The 16,790-nt window shown below is 43.5% G+C and overlaps 1 protein-coding gene across 5 annotated transcripts in view; it reads right to left on the bottom strand.

Annotated features, from left to right (window-relative positions):
* The window catches only part of RUNX1T1 (RUNX1 partner transcriptional co-repressor 1), a 154,653-nt gene that overhangs the window by 60,857 nt on the left and 77,006 nt on the right, over nucleotides 1–16,790 (bottom strand). For all 5 annotated transcript variants that reach the window (XM_084620754.1, XM_084620755.1, XM_084620757.1 and 2 more), the window contains 2 exons: nucleotides 4,234–4,475; nucleotides 973–1,062 (listed from right to left, as the gene is read on the bottom strand). In XM_084620754.1, the coding sequence (XP_084476880.1) occupies nucleotides 973–1,062; nucleotides 4,234–4,475 (332 nt within the window). The remainder of the gene's footprint in view (nucleotides 1–972; nucleotides 1,063–4,233; nucleotides 4,476–16,790) is intronic.

Below are 16,790 nucleotides of genomic sequence, written 5' to 3'. Positions count from 1 at the left end.
GCCTTTTGCTGACATCCTGATAGTTAGTGACAATGATCACGTACTGACAAAAACACAACACAAGCCCACGCAGTCACTGACGATGGAAAACAACGGGAGCAGCAAAAACCTCAGATCTCAGTGGCGAACAGAACAATGCAAAAGGAAATGTCCCGAGAACACAAGATCATGGGATCAGAAAGCCACTGAAGTTCAGAGACAACAGTTACTGACAGTCAAGGAAAGGTAGAATATTCTTCTTGCGTGGTAGGGGACCAGGTTTTCTATGCTGATCTCCATGCCACACAATTTTATTGGCTTTATTAATTTGCTGCATTGGGTTTTGGATAACTTTTTTACATTTGCAATTTGTTTTTTTTTTCTTTGTTTACACTTAAATAGCAAGATATACAAGTCACCACTGGAGGCAATGGATACTGCCCCCTGCCATTTGACAGATAAATAAAAGCTTTTGTAGCTATGACCCGAGTCATGTGAGTGGGGTCAGAAAATAAAGATCAGATGCTTATTAGCCCTCCTGTGTGTCATATTCTTATCATGCAGGGAGAGTATGTTACATGCCATGAAAAGGTAAAGCAACAGGTGTCCACACTACCCCTAATTCAGTGCAAATTGGACATAGCCAAATCTAGCCTTCTGAATTTACATCAGCATTATTGAGTGCATAATTGGGTTCCAGGATTTAGCTCATAAAAAGCCTCTCAATACAGTCACCTTTAACATAAAAATAAAAAAGAAACCACATAGTGTGTACAAAATATGGGGAACTAACAACTTCTGTGAATAGTTAGAAATGGTCAGAAAGAAAATATTTACTCTAATGGAGTTTCATCCATTAAACTATGGAAAGGAGCCTTTATGCGTTAGATTCATTTTCCCGACTCTCTTTAAAAAGAAAAACTGTAACATACATCTGTGACCTAACAACAATATGGTTTGAAATAGTTTCCAGATCATTGAACTGTGCAATACCTTCAAAAATGGGATGACAAAAGGTCGCAGTGGGAAGTTAGTAGCTTCTTGCAGTTTGGAATGAAATTCTTCAATTGTCAAAGTAGAATTCTGTAGAAGGAAAAAAAATTCTGTCTTGGTGACATACACAATGAAAACACTTAGCAAGAGCAATAATAGCCAAAATATTCTGTACAAAAATTTTGCTTAATACCATGTTCCTCCTAATGCAATATCAGAAAATTATGCATGTTACACAGTAAGTAAATATACTCATCTAAAAATATAGATGTAACTACATCTGAACACAGTTTCACTGCAGTGGGAGTGAATCATTTTACAAACAATCCATTTCTTAAGTATATAAAGAGCAGCACTGAACTCTCAGACATTCATTGTTCATGGCTTGAAGCAAGGGCGTGAGCATCCAGAGTGCCAAGCACTTCTTATATGGTGATAAACACCCTCACCTCCGCTGGATTTCAAAGAGTTAAGGGTGCTTGCTTTTCAAACAGAATTTGCTTAATCCACATAGAATAGGAGGCACCATGGCAGTACAAACACAATTGTTAAATTTAAAATGGTGCCCACTATATTTTAATTCTCGGTAGAGGATTGGGAAGTAACAGGAGCATATTAACGTATGTATTATAGGTGTATATAATTAACTTTTTAAAGACACTTATTCCTCATCCGTTGACAAATATATCTCAAAATTACTAAATCATATCCAGGATTATATCATATACTAGACAACCATACTCAGCAGAATTTTTTACTACTTACATTCACTTGTACCTGTGCAAACCCATGCAAGGCAGTTCAGAGTGCAGGGAAATCACAAAGCTGTCACTGAAGGCATAATTTGAGGACAATGCACAGGTCTAACTGAATAAGCAGGACCTCTGTTATAGGTGATGAGGTTTAAGACAGAAAAGGTCCCAGCTAGATTTCCAGAGCCCAGATGGCATTTGGCAAGTTAGAAAACAGTGCTACTTATAAACAGAGGAGCACACCTGATAAGGAAATCATTGAGAAACAATAACATGGAATCCCACAAAGCCACCCTTAGGGTTCCATTTTTCAAAGCAGAATCACGAAAGTAAGCCTAAAGTTGAAGCTGTAGTTACTAAGCATGGAGAACTGTCACCTTCAAGCACACATTCCCCAGATGCTCATTACATTTTACAGACTTTGACTCCACTGTTGTTGCCAGTTACCTCAGCCCATGCAAGACAATTTCCCTGGCACACAGCTAATTCTACATTTCCACTGAAGTCAATGGGAGTTTGGGGTATGTAACTAAGTGCACAGTAGGGCTCCTTGCAAGTCATGGAAGCATAACAACATTTAAGTTACACCGTCTAAGGTGCACTTTTAGTTCATAGTTGTTGTTGGTTTGTTTATTTATCATGGTACTGACCAGATTTATTTAGTATTATACAAAAACATACAGAAGTATGACATCTGTGGCCTAATGACAGGTTTCAGAGTAGCAGCCGTGTAAGGCGCCACAAGTGCTCCTTTTCTACCTGTGGCCATTCAGTGGTGGTAGCACTTGCAGCTCCAGATGAAGCAGTGGCAACTGAAGTGGTAACATCTGGAAATCAGACCACGAATTTTTATTTTTTAGTATATCCAAGCCCTGCTGAATGAGCTATATAGATTTACATGGGAGGCAACATTGCAAGTGGTAATAAGAAGAAACCTGAGTTCAATTTCTAGTGCTGTCACAGGATGGTAAGTGATTATGGGCAAGTCACTTGACCTTTCCACCTTTTAGTTTCTTTGTCAGTAAACTGGGAAAGTTATTCGAGATGTACTGAGAAACAGCATTGTAAAAAGTATTCAGAGTAGCAGCCGTGTTAGTCTGTATTTGCAAAAAAAAAAAAAGGAGGACTTGTGGCACCTTAGAGACGAACAAATTTATTTGAGCATCCGATGAAGTGAGCTGTAGCTCACAAAAGCTTATGCTCAAATAAATTTGTTCGTCTCTAAAGTGCCACAAATCCTCCTTTTCTTTTTGTAAAAAGTATTATTTCTACATACCAGGAATTCCATACACGTACCATTATAAATAACATGATATACAACTGCAATACACTGGCTTAGCACATTAAATCCCTCTTGCAGCTGGCCTAAGTGACTATGGACAGGTCTACGCTGGAAACGGTTATAACGATACCGGCAAATCCTCCTAGTGTACATTAAGCTTATATTAGCAAAAATGGTTTTGCTAGTACAGTGGAACCCCTATTTTACAAACCAATTGGAGATTGAGGAGCTCATAAAAATAAAAAAAAATCATAAAATTAAGCATCTCAAAATTACTGTAGGCATTCTGCATAGGTTGCAGTGTGGTGTAATGCACTGCCTTCTTCTCTTCTTCTTGTCTTTCAAACCACAGCAAAGCAATTTCCAATACACTAAACACATGCTGACTTTTTCCTTAATCAACATCACTTTTGTTATGCAATTTTTTCATCACTGGGAAAAATGGTTTGTATAACTGGCTATTCGTAAGATTGGTGTTCATAAAATCAAGGTTCTATTACAGGGGTTCTCAAACTTCATTGCACCGCGACCCCCTCCTAACAACAAAAATTACTACATGACCACAGGGGGAACCGAAGCCTGAGCCCCACCGCCCCGGTGGGGGAGGGGGCAAAGCTGAAGCCGAAAGGCTTCAGCTCCAGGCAGAAGGCCTGTAACCTGAGCCCCATTGCCCAGGGCTTGGGCTTTGGTCCCAGGCGGAGGGGCTTTGGCTTTAGCCCCGGGCCCAGCAAGTCTAAGCCAGCCCTGGCGACCCCATTAAAATGGGGTTGCAACCCACTTTGGGGTCCCTACCCACAATTTGAGAATCCCTGTTCTTTTATATAGTTTATACAGATTTCCATGCAAAATAAGCTATACTGTCAAAAGCATTTTTATACCGGTATAACTGCTCTACATAAGGTTTTCTGCCAGTTTAGACATGTTTTTATTTATTCATTTATTTTAAATCACACCCCGAACTGAAATTACTATAGTGGCAAAAGTTTCTAATGGAGACCTGGGCTGAAACAGCCTACTACTTACTGACAGCTAGTAGATACTTCTATTAGCTCTAATGGCAGGGTGCAGGGAGGCAGGTTCTCATGGTCCCAAGTTCCATACTCCCAGAATAACCACAGTGCATGCATGCATGCATGTTCATTACACAACTATTAATAAATCTTCCAATTTTTAAAGTTAAAATCTACTATGAACAAAAAAAGATAACAGTCACTGTTATTTGCTTACCACAAGTCCTAGCACAAGGGTACGTACTCTCTCCCCAATCTCTGGTGAAATGTCATTGCCAAACTGCTGTAAGGTTGTAAGAAATCTCTTCAGTTTGCTGAGTTGCCTTGCTCCACAAGCTGGTGGTAACTGCTGATTAGCCAGAGAGGATGAAGAGGAAGATGATGGCCCATTGCTAAAGCCATTAGGTGGAGATGGAGCTCCATTTAATGCTGTTGGTGAATGGCTAGTGCCATTGGTTACTGGTTAGAAGAAAATGGAAAGAAAGAACATTTATAAGTTTAAAGTTTTCTGTGTTTCACCTCAAAATTGATTGTGTAACTCTGAAAATATGAAGTAGCTGATATTTTGATTCCATTGGTATAATTAAAGATAATTAGTCTTTTGATAGAATGACTCTCCACAGTTCATGTATCTTGCACAGAAGCTGGTAATAAATGGTGTATGGATCTGGATAGCACTAGCTCTCATACACACATGCCAGACACCTGAAATGTTTTCAGACCAGAACAAACATCATTTGGAGGTCAGTCTTTTGTCATGGGCTTATATTAGTGTAACATTTTTTTTTAAATAAACTGCTCTGGAAAGAGTACACATATATTTAGTGGAGGCTAAATTTATCTCTGAACATTTTAAATCATGTTTTGTACACACACTGGACAGCTGTGTTTATAAAAACAGGACTTTCAAGTTTTAACCTTATGCCACCCAATTAGAAGACTATTTTCTTTCACACATATTTTGTAGCCACTAACATACAGAAAGATGGATTTGTATAAAGAGATGCAACTGGTGCAATGTTCACTGTGAATTTATTGTTAAGATTGAAGGCTTGTAGCCAAGTCTCTGGACTGGGCCTTGGGAACAGATATGGATTTTCTTTCCTGGCTCTACCTCAGACTTCCCACATGGCCTTAGACTTAGCCTCTTCATGTCGCAGTTATCTTTCTACAGAACAGGTCTGACAGTACTTCCCTACTGCACAGTGCTGTTGTGTGGAACCTATTAAATGACTGTGAAGTGTTCTGATTTTGTGGTAATGGGGGCCATGTAAGTACCTTAGACAAATATTATCATCATCGTATTATTAATGATCAAATAAGAGGCTATAACTCACACATATTTAAGAGAGAAGGGGGACTTGCTTTAGTGTTGCTATGCTAGCCTGTCTAGTTTTGAAATTCTTGTTCTCATTCTCCAGAAATGTACCAAATTAAGGCCATCTTTTTCCCCATACAGACCTACCCGGAAACAGTCATCCAAGCAGAGTGCAACTGCTGTGGGTTTCCTACTTTAATAGCCAGAGCAGCAAAGGATGAGTTTTGGGGCAAGGGAAGGTCCACACATTTTAGGGCAGATGGGCCCCAACTGGGATACCCTACCTTCTTGTGCAGATTACACTAGCATTTAAGCAACAGACCTTAACAAAAGTTAGTGCAGAACAGCTGTGCCCTGGAGGGGCACAAAAGACTCTACCTCTGGTGATGCTGTTCCTCACACACAGCAGCGAACAATATATTCCATCTAGTGCGGTGGCACCAGGGCCATCCTTAGGCATACGCGGCTGCATAGGGCATCCAAAAATTTGGGGTACCCCTCGATCTTAGTGTCCCCCCTTGCACGTCTTCCTATCCCTGTTCGGACCCTTCCTGCAGGCTCCCACCACAGCGACCTACTGCAGCCTGGTGAGTCTTCCTCTGGACAGGTTTCAGAGTAACAGCCGTGTTAGTCTGTATTCGCCAAAAGAAAGGAGTACTTGTAGCACCATTGAGCATAAGCTTTCATGAGCTACAGCTCACTTCATCGGATGCATACTGTGGAAAGTGTAGAAGATCTTTTTATACACACAAAGCATGAAAAAATACCTCCTCCCACTCCACTCTCCTGCTGGTAATAGCTTATCTAAAGTGATCACTCTCCTTACAATGTGTATGATAATCAAGTTGGGCCATTTCCAGCACAAATCCAGGTTTTCTCACCCTCCGCCCCCCCCCCCCCCCCCACACACACACACACAACTCACTCTCCTGCTGGTAATAGCCCATCCAAAACCTGGATTTGTGCTGGAAATTTAGATAAGCTATTACCAGCAGGAGAGTGGGGTGGGAGGAGGTATTGTTTCATGGTCTCTGTGTATATAATGTCTTCTGCAGTTTCCACAGTATGCATCCGATGAAGTGAGCTGTAGCTCACGAAAGCTTATGATCAAATAAATTGGTTAGTCTCTAAGGTGCCACAAGTACTCCTTTTCTTCCTCTGGAGGGGATCTAGTACTGAAAAGTGAAAAAGCCTTCCAGCCTGCCAGACCTATTGCACAACACTGAAACTGTTAAAGAGCCATTCAAGTGGTAATGAAGCCATTTAACAGGCATTTGCCAACCCACAGGTATATACTGTCAGTTTCTGAAAAACAGTTGGACATTACTGTAATAGTTACTCAGAACATGCTAGTCTACAGGATCTTAGTTTAAAATTTGCTTTAAAAATATTTCATTAGTGTGTTGCTGAAGATTATAAAAATCACATCTCTAAAAAATCCTTGCATAGATTTTTAGATGCACAAGCTGAGAATTCATCTTTAGTCTTAAGTGCTTGGATCTCCAGACACAGTTTTTTAAATAAATCCTTCAAAAGACCATCCTTGTCTAAAATACACATGTGAGCCCAGGCTGCCGTCAGGCATAGGGCACAAGTTTGATAATACTGAATAGAGCCCCATAAAACCTAAGGACGGCCCTGGGTGGAACAGACAATGTGCCAGACATGCTCTATGGACCAATGTAGTGGCGGAACAGGGCCATTTGTTGATTCTTGTGCTGGGCAGGGGCCACTCATATTCCAGGATTTAACAGCGACCTTGCTTTTGCAGAATCAATGCAGCCTCATAGACACCCAAAAACTGAACGAGCCCCGAATCTGGCCCATGAGATACCATAAAACATTCTTCCACAAATAATAAATGGAGAATCACCTACATGGGAGGATATCAAATAACAAAATGACAGATGGCTGCTCACTGAAAACACTGGACAGACTGGTGACACACTGAGCTCACTACTCTCTACATCACAAACATTATTTTAACATTTTCTTAGCCACTGGCCTCTCTCAGACAGTGACCTATGTTACTTAGGCCATGTCTACACTTACAGGTAGATTGGCACTGCTGTGATTGATGTAGTGGTGTCAATTTAGCAGGTCTGGTGAAGACCCGCTAAGTCAATGGCAGAGTGCTCTCCCATCGACTCCGGTATTCTAGAGTAAGGTAAGTCGACCTAAGTTACATTGATTTCAGTTACGTTATTTACATATGTCAAGGTTCCTCCCCCACTCTGAACTCTAGGGTACAGATGTGGGGACCTGCATGAAAAACCTCCTAAGCTTATCTTTACCAGCTTAGGTCAAAACTTCCCCAAGGTACAAAATATTACACCCGTTATCCTTGGAATGGCCGCTACCACCACCAAACTAATACTGGTTACTGGGGAAGAGCTGTTTGGACGCGTCCTTCCCCCCAAAATACTTCCCAAAACCTTGCACCCCACTTCCTGGACAAGGTTTGGTAAAAAGCCTCACCAATTTGTCTAGGTGACTACAGACCCAGACCCTTGGATCTTAAGAACAATGAACAATCCTCCCAACACTTGCACCCCCCCTTTCCTGGGAAATGTTGGATAAAAAGCCTCACCAATTTGCATAGGTGACCACAAACCCAAACCCTTGGATCTGAGAACAATGAAAAAGCATTCAGTGTTTTACAAGAAGACTTTTAATAAAAAATAGAAGTAAATAGAAATAAAGAAATTCCCCCTGTAAAATCAGGATGGTATATATCTTACAGGGTAATTAGATTCAAAGACATAGAGAACCCCTCTAGGCAAAACCTTAAGTTACAAAAAAGATACACAGACAGAAATAGTTATTCTATTCAGCACAATTCTTTTCTCAGCCATTTAAAGAAATCATAATCTAACACATACCTAGCTAGATTACTTACTAAAAGTTCTAAGACTCCATTCCTGTTCTGTCCCCGGCCAAGACGACTACAGACAGACACACAAACCCTTTGTTTCTCTCCCTCCTCCCAGCTTTTGAAAGTATCTTGTCTCCTCATTGGTCATTTTGGTCAGGTGCCAGCGAGGTTACCTTTAGCTTCTTAACCCTTTACAGGTGAGAGGAGCTTTCCCCTGGCCAGGAGGGATTTCAAAGGGGTTTACCCTTCCCTTTATATTTATGACAACATAACTGAAGTTGCGTAACTTAGGTCGACTTACCATGGTAGCGACCAGCCCTTAGTAACAGGGAGTTATCCTCTCGCATAGCCATCCCTATTTGTTGATCACAACTCTTCTTTCACCCATTTTAAGTGCTGCCAACTCTCACTAAATTTCAGCAAATTTACTAAAATTCTGTGGCATTTTAAAAGTGATTTCTGCCCAAGCGGTAGATATGGCAGCAGTTCCATTTTGAGGACACTAGATTCATCGATTCCAAGGCCATTGTTACTGTCATAAATATAAAGGGAAGGGTAAACCCCTTTGAAATCCCTCCTGGCCAGGGGAAAGCTCCTCTCACCTGTAAAGGGTTAAGAAGCTAAAGGTAACCTCGCTGGCACCTGACCAAAATGACCAATGAGGAGACAAGATACTTTCAAAAGCTGGGAGGAGGGAGAGAAACAAAGGGTTTGTGTGTCTGTCTGTAGTCGTCTCGGCCGGGGACAGAACAGGAATGGAGTCTTAGAACTTTTAGTAAGTAATCTAGCTAGGTATGTGTTAGATTATGATTTCTTTAAATGGCTGAGAAAAGAATTGTGCTGAATAGAATAACTATTTCTGTCTGTGTATCTTTTTTGTAACTTAAGGTTTTGCCTAGAGGGGTTCTCTATGTTTTTGAATCTAATTACCCTGTAAGATATATACCATCCTGATTTTACAGGGGGGATTTCTTTATTTCTATTTACTTCTATTTTTTATTAAAAGTCTTCTTGTAAAACACTGAATGCTTTTTCATTGTTCTCAGATCCAAGGGTTTGGGTTTGTGGTCACCTATGCAAATTGGTGAGGCTTTTTATCCAACATTTCCCAGGAAAGGGGGGGTGCAAGTGTTGGGAGGATTGTTCATTGTTCTTAAGATCCAAGGGTCTGGGTCTGTAGTCACCTAGACAAATTGGTGAGGCTTTTTACCAAACCTTGTCCAGGGAGTGGGGTGCAAGGTTTTGGGAAGTATTTTGGGGGGAAGGACGCGTCCAAACAGCTCTTCCCCAGTAACCAGTATTAGTTTGGTGGTGGTAGCGGCCATTCCAAGGATAACGGGGGTAATATTTGTTACCTTGGGGAAGTTTTGACCTAAGCTGGTAAAGATAAGCTTAGGAGGTTTTTCATGCAGGTCCCCACATCTGTACCCTAGAGTTCAGAGTGGGGGAGGAACCTTGACATGGTGGCACAGTGGTGGGATTAACCTGAAATCATTTTGAGATCCAGTTAAGATTTTTTGAACTAGAAATACAGATTTTAAAAAGGAATTTTTAGGAAGTCCAGAAGGCAGCTTTGAAACTGAAAGCAGCTTGGTTTCTCTCTGCTTTGTGGCCAAGCAGAGACAAAAGGGGATTATCTTGTGAATTGCAGGTTTTTTTTGCCTGGAGGCAGGGTACTTAACTTCTGCAGGGAAATTCACAGTCTTCCAACCCAGAGGTTTTTTTTTTCTTTTCTTCCTAAAAGTAAATAGGGGGTGTGTGCTCTACCCATTTGCCTGGAGACAAAAGTGGCAGGGTTTTTTTTTAGGATTTTGATTTTTTTTTGTTTTACAAGGAGCACAGGTTTGAAAAGAAATTTTTTTTTTCTTTGGGCTGGGTAAGCGGGTTTCCATATAGTTGGAGGTTTTTTGCTTTAATTTGGGCCCAGAGCAGAGACAAGGGAATTGTCTTTTTCTGTAGGCTGACAATCACTATCAGAGAATAGGTATTCTATTCCAGCACAGCAAAATTTTACAGCCAAGTTTTGTTTGTTTATTTCTAAACCTCGGGTGTAAAGTTAGTTAAAAACAGAGAGGTTAGAATGGCCAAATCCTCGGCTCGACTACAGCTGGAATTAGCCAAATTTCAGGCTAAGGAAAAACAAAGGGAACATGAAAGACAGATAGAACTCATGCGGCTGGAGAAGGAGGTACAGGAGGCTGCCCACAAGAGGGAAATGGAGGCAAGGAAGCATGTGGAGGAGATGGAGAGGATAAAGGCCCAGCAGAATATACCAACAAACCCTAGCAATCCTTCTCCAGGTACCACTTCCCATCCCAGAAAGTTCCCCACCTACAAGGCAGGTGATGATACTGAGGCCTTCTTAGAAAACTTCGAAAGGGCCTGCCTTGGGTACAACATCTCTACTGACCAATACATGGTAGAGCTGAGGCCGCAGCTCAGTGGACCCTTAGCTGAGGTGGCAGCTGAAATGCCTAAAGAACATATGAACAAGTATGAACTGTTTAAATCCAAGGCGAGAGTCAGAATGGGGATAACACCCGAGCGGTCTCGTCGGAGGTTCCGAGCCCTAAGGTGGAAACCAGACATGTCATTTACCCGACATGCCTACCACATTGTGAAACATTGGGATGCCTGGATATCAGGAGCAAGTGTTGAATCTCCAGTAAATTTGCCCTTCCTAATGCAAATGGAACAATTCTTAGAGGGTGTTCCTGAGGAAATAGAAAGATACATCCTAGATGGGAAACCCAAAACTGTAATCGAGGCAGGAGAGATTGGAGCCAGATGGGTGGAGGTGGCAGAGAAGAAGAAAACTGGTCGCAGTTGGAGCGGAGACCAGAAGGGACCACCCCAGACCACACCCTATTACCGGGGGCCGCCCAAAGCCCCACCTACCTCCCAAAGAACCCTCCAGACCCCTTATCGTCCCACCACCCCGTTCTCCAGCAACCCACCTCGCCCCGGTGACCCGTCAGCTGGACGATGTTTTAAATGTAACGAGCTGGGACATGTAAAGGCCAACTGCCCCAAGAACCCCAACAGATTACAGTTCATTGCACCGGAATCACACCAGAGGTCCACAGGCCCAGATACCTCCCAGATACCCTTGGAGCGGAGGGAAACTGTGAGTGTGGGCGGGAAGAAGGTCACCGCGTGGAGGGACACCGGAGCACAAGTGTCAGCTATCCATGCTTCCTTAGTGGACCCCAATTTAATCAACCCAGAGATCCAAGTGACGATTCAACCCTTCAAGTCCAACTCTTTCAATTTGCCTACAGCCAAGTTGCCTGTCCAGTACAAGGGCTGGTCAGGAATGTGGACTTTTGCAGTCTATGATGATTATCCCATCCCCATGCTGTTGGGGGAAGACTTGGCCAATCACGTGAAGCAGGCCAAGAGGGTGGGAACGGTCACCCGCAGCCAGGCTAAACAAGCCGTGAGGCCTAGCTCTGTTCCGGAAACTTCTATCAGGACCCAGTCAGAGGTGATGGACCTGGACCCCAGGCCAATGTCTGCAACAGCAGTAGTGGATCCAGTCCCAGAGACCCAGACGGAACCAGTCCCAGAACCGGAACCAGCCGAACAACCAACACCAGACCCCGTGTCAGCACTGAATCCAGTACTTGCAACCTCAACACCAGAGAGCCCCACCGAACCTGAACTGGCAGCAGCCGATAACCCTACACAAGAGGCTCAGCCGGAGCCTGAATCCCAACATAGTGCACCAGCGGAGAGCGGTTCACAGTCAACAGAAACAGCTCCATCCCCTATATCGCTTCCAGAGGGACCAAGCCTATGTCTCCAATCCAATGAGGAACTGATGTCTCCAGCATCAAGGGAACAGTTCCAGACCGAACAGGAAGCAGATGAAAGCCTCCAGAGAGCGTGGACGGCGGCACGGAGCAACCCACCGCCTCTCAGCTCTTCTAATCGATCCAGGTTTGTTGTAGAAAGAGGACTTTTATACAAGGAAACTCTTTCTGGTGGACACCAGGGAGACTGGCATCCTCAGAGACAGTTGGTAGTTCCAACTAAATACCGGGCCAAGCTCTTGAGCTTAGCCCATGATCACCCTAGTGGCCATGCTGGGGTGAACAGGACCAAAGACCGTTTGGGGGGATCATTCCACTGGGAGGGAATGGGCAAGGATGTTTCTACCTATGTCCAGTCTTGTGAGGTGTGCCAAAGAGTGGGAAAACCCCAAGACCAGGTCAAAGCCCCTCTCCAGCCACTCCCCATCATTGAAGTTCCATTTCAGCGAGTAGCTGTGGATATTCTGGGTCCTTTTCCGAAAAAGACACCCAGAGGAAAGCAGTACATACTGACTTTCATGGATTTTGCCACCCGATGGCCGGAAGCAGTAGCTCTAAGCAACACCAGGGCTAAAAGTGTGTGCCAGGCACTAGCAGACATTTTTGCCAGGGTAGGTTGGCCCTCCGACATCCTCACAGATGTAGGGACTAATTTCCTGGCAGGAACTATGAAAAACCTTTGGGAAGCTCATGGGGTAAATCACTTGGTTGCCACTCCTTACCATCATCAAACAAATGGCATGGTGGAGAAGTTTAATGGAACTTTGGGGGCCATGATACGTAAATTCGTAAATGAGCACTCCAATGATTGGGACCTAGTATTGCAGCAGTTGCTCTTTGCCTACAGAGCTGTACCACATCCCAGTTTAGGGTTTTCCCCATTTGAACTTGTATATGGCCGTGAGGTTAAGGGGCCATTGCAGTTGGTGAAGCAGCAATGGGAGGGATTTACACCTTCTCCAGGAACTAACATTCTGGACTTTGTAACCAACCTACAAAACACCCTCCGAACCTCTTTAGCCCTTGCTAGAGAAAACTTACAGGATGCTCAAAAAGAGCAAAAAGCCTGGTATGATAAACATGCCAGAGAGCGTTCCTTCAAAGTAGGAGACCAGGTCATGGTCTTAAAGGCGCTCCAGGCCCATAAAATGGAAGCATCGTGGGAAGGGCCATTCGTGGTCCAGGAGCGCCTGGGAGCTGTTAATTATCTCATAGCATTCCCCACCTCCAACCGAAAGCCTAAGGTGTATCATATTAATTCTCTAAAGCCCTTTTATTCCAGAGAATTAAAGGTTTGTCAGTTTACAGCCCAGGGAGGAGACGACGCTGAGTGGCCTGAAGGTGTCTACTACGAAGGGAAATGTGCTGGTGGTGTGGAAGAGGTGAACCTCTCCATGACCCTTGGGCGTATGCAGCGACAGCAGATCCAGGAGCTGTGCACTAGCTACGCGCCAACGTTCTCAGCCACCCCAGGACTGACTGAACGGGCATACCACTCCATTGACACAGGTAATGCTCACCCAATTAGGGTCCAACCTTACCGGGTGTCTCCTCAAGCTAAAACTGCTATAGAACGGGAGATCCAGGATATGTTACAGATGGGTGTAATCCGCCCCTCTGAAAGTGCATGGGCATCTCCAGTGGTTCTAGTTCCCAAACCAGATGGGGAAATACGTTTTTGCGTGGACTACCGTAAGCTAAATGCTGTAACTCGCCCAGACAATTATCCAATGCCACGCACTGATGAACTATTAGAGAAACTGGGACGGGCCCAGTTCATCTCTACCTTGGACTTAACCAAGGGGTACTGGCAGGTACCGCTAGATGAATCTGCCAAGGAAAGGTCAGCCTTCATCACACATCTCGGGCTGTATGAATTTAATGTACTCCCTTTCGGGCTGCGAAATGCACCCGCCACTTTCCAAAGACTTGTAGATGGTCTCCTAGCGGGATTAGGAGAATATGCAGTTGCCTACCTTGACGATGTGGCCATATTTTCGGATTCCTGGGCAGACCACCTGGAACATCTACAAAAAGTCCTTGAGCGCATAAGGGAGGCAGGACTAACTGTTAAGGCTAAGAAGTGTCAAATAGGCCTAAACAGAGTGACTTACCTTGGACACCAGGTGGGTCAAGGAACTATCAGCCCCCTACAGGCCAAAGTGGATGCTATCCAAAAGTGGCCTGTCCCAAAGTCAAAGAAACAGGTTCAATCCTTCTTAGGCTTGGCCGGTTATTACAGACGATTTGTACCGCACTACAGCCAAATCGCTGCCCCACTGACAGACCTAACCAAAAAGAAACAGCCAAATGCTGTTCAGTGGACCGGAAAGTGTCAGAAGGCCTTTAACAAGCTTAAAGCGACACTCATGTCTGACCCTGTACTAAGGGCCCCAGACTTTGACAAACCGTTCCTAGTAACCACAGATGCATCCGAGCGTGGTGTGGGAGCAGTTTTAATGCAGAAAGGACCTGATCAAGAATTCCACCCTGTAGTGTTTCTCAGCAAAAAACTGTCTGAGAGGGAAAGCAACTGGTCAGTCACTGAAAAAGAATGTTATGCCATTGTCTACGCTCTGGAAAAGCTACGCCCATATGTTTGGGGACGGCGTTTCCACCTGCAAACCGACCATGCTGCACTAAAGTGGCTTCACACCGTCAAAGAAACTAACAAAAAACTTCTTCGGTGGAGTTTAGCTCTCCAAGATTTTGATTTCGACATCCAACACATCTCAGGAGCTTCTAACAAAGTGGCTGATGCACTCTCCCGTGAAAGTTTCCCAGAATCAACTGGTTAAAATCGTCCTTGAGATGTGGAAAATATTGTTAGTCTTTATGTACTTGGTAGTATATTTAGAGATGCATGTGTCTTATTAACTCTGTTTTCCTAGAGCTCCAGGAAGAAATCCCAGCCAGTGTTTCACCCTAGCTGAGATTTGGGGGGCGTGTCATAAATATAAAGGGAAGGGTAAACCCCTTTGAAATCCCTCCTGGCCAGGGGAAAGCTCCTCTCACCTGTAAAGGGTTAAGAAGCTAAAGGTAACCTCGCTGGCACCTGACCAAAATGACCAATGAGGAGACAAGATACTTTCAAAAGCTGGGAGGAGGGAGAGAAACAAAGGGTTTGTGTGTCTGTCTGTAGTCGTCTCGGCCGGGGACAGAACAGGAATGGAGTCTTAGAACTTTTAGTAAGTAATCTAGCTAGGTATGTGTTAGATTATGATTTCTTTAAATGGCTGAGAAAAGAATTGTGCTGAATAGAATAACTATTTCTGTCTGTGTATCTTTTTTGTAACTTAAGGTTTTGCCTAGAGGGGTTCTCTATGTTTTTGAATCTAATTACCCTGTAAGATATATACCATCCTGATTTTACAGGGGGGATTTCTTTATTTCTATTTACTTCTATTTTTTATTAAAAGTCTTCTTGTAAAACACTGAATGCTTTTTCATTGTTCTCAGATCCAAGGGTTTGGGTTTGTGGTCACCTATGCAAATTGGTGAGGCTTTTTATCCAACATTTCCCAGGAAAGGGGGGGTGCAAGTGTTGGGAGGATTGTTCATTGTTCTTAAGATCCAAGGGTCTGGGTCTGTAGTCACCTAGACAAATTGGTGAGGCTTTTTACCAAACCTTGTCCAGGGAGTGGGGTGCAAGGTTTTGGGAAGTATTTTGGGGGGAAGGACGCGTCCAAACAGCTCTTCCCCAGTAACCAGTATTAGTTTGGTGGTGGTAGCGGCCATTCCAAGGATAACGGGGGTAATATTTGTTACCTTGGGGAAGTTTTGACCTAAGCTGGTAAAGATAAGCTTAGGAGGTTTTTCATGCAGGTCCCCACATCTGTACCCTAGAGTTCAGAGTGGGGGAGGAACCTTGACAGTTACCATAGATTGACTACCTGTATAACACAGGCCGTAGTAAGAAAAGGAGTACTTGTGGCACCTTAGAGACTAACCAATTTATTTGAGCATAAGCTTTCGTGAGCTACAGCTCACTTCATCGGACGCATACTGTGGAAAGTGTAGAAGATCTTTTTATACACACAAACCATGAAAAAATACCTCCTCCCCCACCCCACTCTCCTGCTGGTAATAGCATATCTAAAGTGATCACTCTCCTTACAATGTGTATGATAATCAAGTTGGGCCATTTCCAGCACAAATCCAGGTTCTCTCCCCCCCCACACACACAAACCCTCTCTCCTGCTGGTAATAGTTTATCTAAAGTGACCTCTCTCCTTTCAATGTGCATGATAATCAAGGTGGGCCATTTCCAGCACAAATCCAGGGTTTAACAAGAACATCTGGGCGGGGGGGGGGGGTAGGAAAAAACAAGGGGAAATAGGTTACCTTGCATAATGACTTAGCCACTTCCAATCTCTATTCAAGCCTAAGTTAATTGTATCCAATTTGCAAATGAATTCCAATTCAACAGTTTCTTGCTGGAGTCTGGATTTGAAGTTTTTTTGTTGTAATATTGCAACTTTCATGTTACAACAAAAAAACTTCAAATCAAGACTCCAGCGAGAAACTGTTGAATTGGAATTCATTTGCAAATTGGATACAATTAACTCAGGCTTGAATAGAGACTGGGAGTGGCTAAGTCATTATGCAAGGTAACCTATTTCCCCTTGTTTTTTCCCCTACCTCCCCCCCCCCCCTCAGACGTTCTTGTTAAACCCTGGATTTGTGCTGGAAATGGCCCACCTTGATTATCATGCACATTGAAAGGAGAGAGGTCACTTTAGATAAGCTATTACCAGCAGGAGAGT

Source organism: Lepidochelys olivacea, assembly GCF_965140295.1.
Source record: "Lepidochelys olivacea isolate rLepOli2 genome assembly, chromosome: 2".
NCBI classification, from domain to species: domain Eukaryota; kingdom Metazoa; phylum Chordata; order Testudines; family Cheloniidae; genus Lepidochelys; species Lepidochelys olivacea.
Note: the sequence above shows the minus strand (reverse complement) of the source record. Positions and strands in the feature narration are given on the sequence as shown.